General features: G+C 51.7%; 1 protein-coding gene across 1 annotated transcript in view; it reads right to left on the minus strand.

The window, feature by feature from the left end:
- Positions 1 to 634: 634 nt before the first annotated feature.
- The window catches only part of cwf19l2 (CWF19 like cell cycle control factor 2), a 19,046-nt gene continuing 13,627 nt past the window's right edge, over positions 635 to 6,053 (minus strand). Inside the window, exons 14-19 of the mRNA XM_067246134.1 lie at positions 2,388 to 2,600; positions 1,973 to 2,089; positions 1,672 to 1,827; positions 1,471 to 1,551; positions 1,089 to 1,190; positions 635 to 951 (exon numbers count right to left, since the gene is read on the minus strand). Coding sequence (XP_067102235.1) covers positions 817 to 951; positions 1,089 to 1,190; positions 1,471 to 1,551; positions 1,672 to 1,827; positions 1,973 to 2,089; positions 2,388 to 2,600 — 804 coding nt within the window. The 3' untranslated portion in view covers positions 635 to 816. The remainder of the gene's footprint in view (positions 952 to 1,088; positions 1,191 to 1,470; positions 1,552 to 1,671; positions 1,828 to 1,972; positions 2,090 to 2,387; positions 2,601 to 6,053) is intronic.

Below are 6,053 nucleotides of genomic sequence, written 5' to 3' on the forward strand. Positions count from 1 at the left end.
CAGAATGACTGAGGGATGGAAATACAGGACAGAATGGAAAGGAAAAGAGATTCTGAGAGATGAGGGAAAGAGAGAGAGAGAGAACATGAGGGAAAGAGAGAGAGAACATGAGGGAAAGAGAGAGAACATGAGGGAAAGAGAGAGAGAACATGAGGGAGAGCGTCCATGAGGGTGAGACGAGAGATCGAACAAGAGGTTAGACAGGGAGAGCGTGAGGGAGAAAGAGAAGGTGTGTGCAATATGAGAGAAAGTGGCATCAGTCTCTGACTAATAAAATAACCTGAACAGTGGAAGAGTCTGGAGGGGGAATGATGAGGTCACCTGATTGGGTAGGCACCCTGGAGTGTGTGTGCGTGTGTGTGTGTGTACAGCTGTTAAGAGAACGTGATGCAGTGATCAGACGATGGGATCCCTTCAGCTGAAGCGACAGCTGCAAAGGATCATGGGTCATGGAGAGGAAATGAATTGGAGGAGCTGCCTGTGTATGGCGGGGTGTTCCGCGGCTGTCTGATAAGAGCGGGCCTAAGCGAGGCTGTCTGTGGCAGGGAAGGAGCGTGTAGAGAATGACTGAGTGAGTGTGGAGCTTTGTGATGTTGACAGTTTGTAAAAAACACTAACATTCTTTCTACTCATCTTTTTTTATATTCATGTTTTCTTTACTGGTAAAATAGCAACTTTTCAAAACATACATGACCATTGTGTTACAATTTCAAAACGACAAAGACATTTCCAGTCTTTGCATGTTCAATTACAATTTCGGACATCCAGTAATAGTCTACTAAAGGTCTTACATAAAGTGTGTGTGTGTGTGTGTGTCTAAGTCTTTGTGCAGTCAAAAGGTTTCCACCACTGAGAGAACTGGAGAACCTTCTTCCTCTGGTCATCAAAGTTCTCTCTGATTGGCTTTCTCCATCGGCGGGGCTCGAGATCCATCATCCCCCCAACGATCTCCTGGACACACACACACCCCCAAAGAGATAAGACTCACACAGTCACACACGCTAATGCCCATGAACACTCACAAACGACAACATACCGGTCGTCAATTATTTCTCTCACACACACACACGTCTATCCGCCTTGCGTACCTTGCCGAAGTAGTGAGGGAACTTGAGTTCATTCTCAATGACGTGAGCAAAGCCGCCCTGCAGACCAAAGTCGACTGCGAAGTAGGGGAGACCTCGAGGGACCTGGAGAACACACACACACATACACACATAGTGGTATTGTTTAGGTATTGTTTACACGAAACAGGCACTCATCACTTGTTGATTACCTCCACCTCCTCTGACTCAGAGAGAGGCTGAAAGAACAAACACAAAGAGGGAGGGAGGGAGTGATAGAGGGGAGAGAGGGAGAAAGGGAGGGAGGGAGGGAGAAAGGGAGGGAGGGATGGATGGAGGGATGGATGGAGGGAGGGGTGGACTGCATGAGAAGAGACAGACAGGTGGAAACATCAAAAGGACTCACCGCTTGGCGGATGTCTTTAGACGAGAGGTCAACCACTTTCTTATTCATGGCCCACTCCTCATCACACTCCATGATGGCTTTCTGCATGAGCACACACACACACACACAAACAACATAAAGGCTCTCCAGACACACACACATAGCCCATGGCTTTTTATTCAACAGTAACACACTCAACAGTACACACACACACACAATTACCTTGAAGTAAATGGGGGCCATGTCCCCCAGCTCTCTGGGCAGGGGGATGCACTCTATGACCATGTGCTGGCGTCTCTTGAGGTTCATGTGGGTCTCCATGAAGACACAGTCCTCTTCCTGGGACTCAAACATGCGCACCAACGCACGGCGAAATACCTGCCAAAGGGACAGGGCGAAAGCTTCAAGTTCAGTTTCATATCTCAAATCTGATCCAGACCGATTGCATTTCCTAAGACATGCTGGGGGCGGGGCTAGAGTAATGGAGGATGGGGGGATAACGGGGCGACTTTATTGGTCCGACCTGCATCTCGGTCCACACGTCCTCGTCCAATCCGGTGGCAGAGCAGTGATGCTGCAGCGGCGCGATGAGGCAGTGACCCTCCGTCATGGACATGCCGCTCGGCAGGCTTAGATACGCCTGGACACACACACCACACACCACACACACACACACACCACACACACCACACACACACCACACACACCACACACACCACACACACCACACACACACCACACACACCACACACACACCACACACACCACACACACACCACACACACACCACACACACCACACACACACACACACACACACCACACACCACACACCACACACCACACACCACACACCACACACACACGCGCGCTCTTAAAATACTCATATGCGGTAAAAATAGCGTTTGTGAACCCCCTGGAGACGAGCCCGTCTCCTACCTTGCTCCCTATGGCGACGAGCAGGTGCTTCTGCAGCTCTGGGTTACTGAAGCAGTGCTGGCATCTGTCCATGGTGGCGGCCAGCCGGCGGTGCTCCTGGACGGCCCTGGCCCTCATCCGCTCCTCGTCCCGGCCCTCGCCCTCCCGCTGGGCTGCACTCGACACAAACATGTCATCCAGCGTGTAGTTATCTCCATCTGTCTTGCCCATCATCTAGGAGGGAGGGAGGTGGGGAGAGGGGGGGACAGAGAGGGGGAGGGGGACAGAGAGGGTGAGGGGGGGATGGAGGGGGGGGCAGAGAGGGGGAGGGGGACAGAGAGGGGGAGGGGGAGGGAGGGGGGGAGAGAGGGTGAGGGGGGGAGAGAGGGTGAGGGGGTGAGAGAGGGTGAGGGGGGGAGGGGGGCAGAGAGGGTGAGGGGGGCAGAGAGGGTGAGGGGAAAACAGGGAATGAGGGAAGAAGGGAGGTAGGTTGAAAGGGATGGATGGAAGGACACAGAGGCAGAAAGGGCGAAAGAGCGGGAAGGAGAGAGGGAAGGAGGGAAGGAGAGAGGGAAGGAGGGAGGGAGGGAGCGGGTGTAAACCACAGCTTTCACACGAGCGTGGTGATCAACATCAGTTAGGCTGAGCCAGGTCAAACAGCAACCCAGTTGCCCACTGTGTTCCAGTCATTACACTGGGGTCTAAGTGGGGCCTCACAACATAATACTGATTGACCCACTGTCCTGATTGGAAACTCGCCTTCTGCGCTGGGTGTACTTTGTATGTACCATGTCCCTAGTGTGTTTGTTCTGTATGTGTGTGTGTGTGTGTGCATGGCACATTCACACGTGTGTGTAAGTGCGCATAGCCTGCACATAGCCTGTGTGTGTGTGTGTGTTCAACATGTATGCCCTGATAGCAGGAAGCATTCATGTGTGAGAGAGGTCCTAGAAGAGAGTCCTCATATGGAACACATCGACTTCATGGTTCCACTGTTCTACGTCAGACGGCGTTGTCTCCATGGAGACCAGCGACAAGTCCGGGTTTGTGTGGGAGCTGTGAACATGGCTGGAGAGAGACAGGGTGTGTGTGTGTGTGTGTGTTTACACACAAAAAATGCTTGTATGCATTGGGCAAGTGCTGGTGCCTCCCTGTTTAAGTATGCATTCCGTCACATGTACACTCTAACTAGATGCGTTAGAGTGTACACGCTAAATTAGACGTTCAAGAAATCAACTGCATTACCCATGTTGCACCTTGGCACACCATCTCATTCTCCAACCTGTAGATGTGAGGACTTGCGCTGAATCAGTGGCTCTTATCTGAGCCCAGATAATCAATCATTGCTATTGATTGTGCCCCGAATACATTTACATCAGCAGACCTTTAGTGAGTTATTGTGCGTACGCGTGTGTGTGTTCCATGCACAGGAAAGAACTAGTACCGCAGCAATATCAACTCTAATAATCTCTTCCTAATTCCAGCTGTAATCTCTGCTCCTACGGCCTCATTCTTTAACAGGCAGACCGGACACACACTGTCTCGCTGCTAAAGCAGCTTACTGTGTTGGGATGTGATAAGCCTGTGTGTGTGTGTGTGTGTGTATTTGGGTTAGAGTTTGGGTGTGTGTAGCCTTCACAATGCCAGCCTGATTACACAGGTAATGAGGGGATGGACCAAAAAAGCAGATGTAGGCTGAGCGCTGGTCTCTTTAACTTTGGGAACAAAGAGGCCTGCAACCCAGCCAGCACAGGGCCTCCTATAAACCCAGCCAGCACAGGGTCTCCTATAAACCCAGCCAGCACAGGGTCTCCTATAAACCCAGCCAGCACAGGGCCTCCTATAAACCCAGCCAGCACAGGGCCTCCTATAAACCCAGCCAGCACAGGGCCTCCTATAAACCCAGCCAGCACAGGGCCTCCTATAAACCCAGCCAGCACAGGGCCTCCTATAAACCCAGCCAGGTGTTACTGGTACACTAGGCCCACCAGATGTTAGTGGTACACTAGGCCCACCAGGTGTTACTGGTACACTAGGCCCACCAGATGTTAGTGGTACACTAGGCCCACCAGGTGTTACTGGTACACTAGGCCCACCAGATGTTAGTGGTACACTAGGCCCACCAGGTGTTAGTGGTACACTAGGCCCACCAGGTGTTACTGGTACACTAGGCCCACCAGGTGTTACTGGTACACTAGGCCCACCAGGTGTTACTGGTACACTAGGCCCACCAGGTGTTAGTGGTACACTAGGCCCACCAGGTGTTACTGGTACACTAGGCCCACCAGGTGTTACTGGTACACTAGGCCCACCAGGTGTTACTGGTACACTAGGCCCACCAGATGTTAGTGGTACACTAGGCCCACCAGGTGTTAGTGGTACACTAGGCCCACCAGGTGTTACTGGTACACTAGGCCCACCAGGTGTTACTGGTACACTAGGCCCACCAGGTGTTACTGGTACACTAGGCCCACCAGGTGTTACTGGTACACTAGGCCCACCAGGTGTTAGTGGTACACTAGGCCCACCAGGTGTTAGTGGTACACTAGGCCCACCAGGTGTTACTGGTACACTAGGCCCACCAGGTGTTACTGGTACACTAGGCCCACCAGGTGTTACTGGTACACTAGGCCCAGCCAGGGACAGCCATAGATGTTGCTTCTGACTGTGCTTCTAGAGAGGCAGAAGGACGGCCAAGGAGAGACAATATGCTCCCCTCTCTCAGTCCACATAATAAATATATAACTGATTGGATCTAGTATTTATAGACTGTGCGCCATGGTAACTGTAACATTATTTATAGAGCCTATAGCACTGCTAAGGAGATAGAGCAGTGTGTGTGTGTGTGTGTGTGTGTGTAGACGGCACACAGTGAGCTAAAAGGTGCAGCGTTTGTCACTTTCATTTTAAATTGCCATGGCAACTCTGACGTCTCGTAGAGTTTATTAATTAATAAAAAATTATCTCAATGTCAAACACACACACTTCGGACCCCCTCCCCCCCAAAAAAATACAAATCAAATACAAATCTGCATCTCTCCAGGTATGAAGGTGGAGAGAGAGAGACTGTCATAGAAACACAGAGACAGGACGACAGACCAAGAGAGAGAAATATGAGCATCTGCACAACAGCTCATTTAAAGCACAGGAGAAACATGCAGACAGACTGACTCTGTCCACGTCCCTTTCTCTGTCTTCCACACACACACGCACGCGCGCACACACACGCACGCACACGCACACACGGGCCCGTTCCTGCCATCTGCTCTTCTACGTCCGTTTGGAGAACACGGGGCCAGAGCGGCTGTGAAGCAACTGTCAATCTGACACTACAACTCCCAGAAGGCTGTTCACTCTGCCCCCTCTCTGGAGACTGGGCAGCCTTAACGCTGCTCCTAGATCAAGCCAAGGACCATGCTGCTCTCCCAGCGTTTCCAATTGGTGTCACATGTGTGTGTGTGTGAGCGCTCAGACCTTCCACACCCTGTCTGCTGAATATGTCCTAGCATCGCTCTGAGATGAGTGTGTGAGTGTGTGTTAGGGTGTGGGGACGGTCTAAACTGAACAGAGGCAGACACACACACACACACACACACACACACACACACACACACACACACACACACACACACACACACACACACACACACACACACACACCTGGGGGACCATTCAGCTCCTGGCACT

Source organism: Osmerus mordax, chromosome 11, assembly GCF_038355195.1.
Source record: "Osmerus mordax isolate fOsmMor3 chromosome 11, fOsmMor3.pri, whole genome shotgun sequence".
In the NCBI taxonomy this organism is placed as follows: Eukaryota; Metazoa; Chordata; class Actinopteri; order Osmeriformes; family Osmeridae; genus Osmerus; species Osmerus mordax.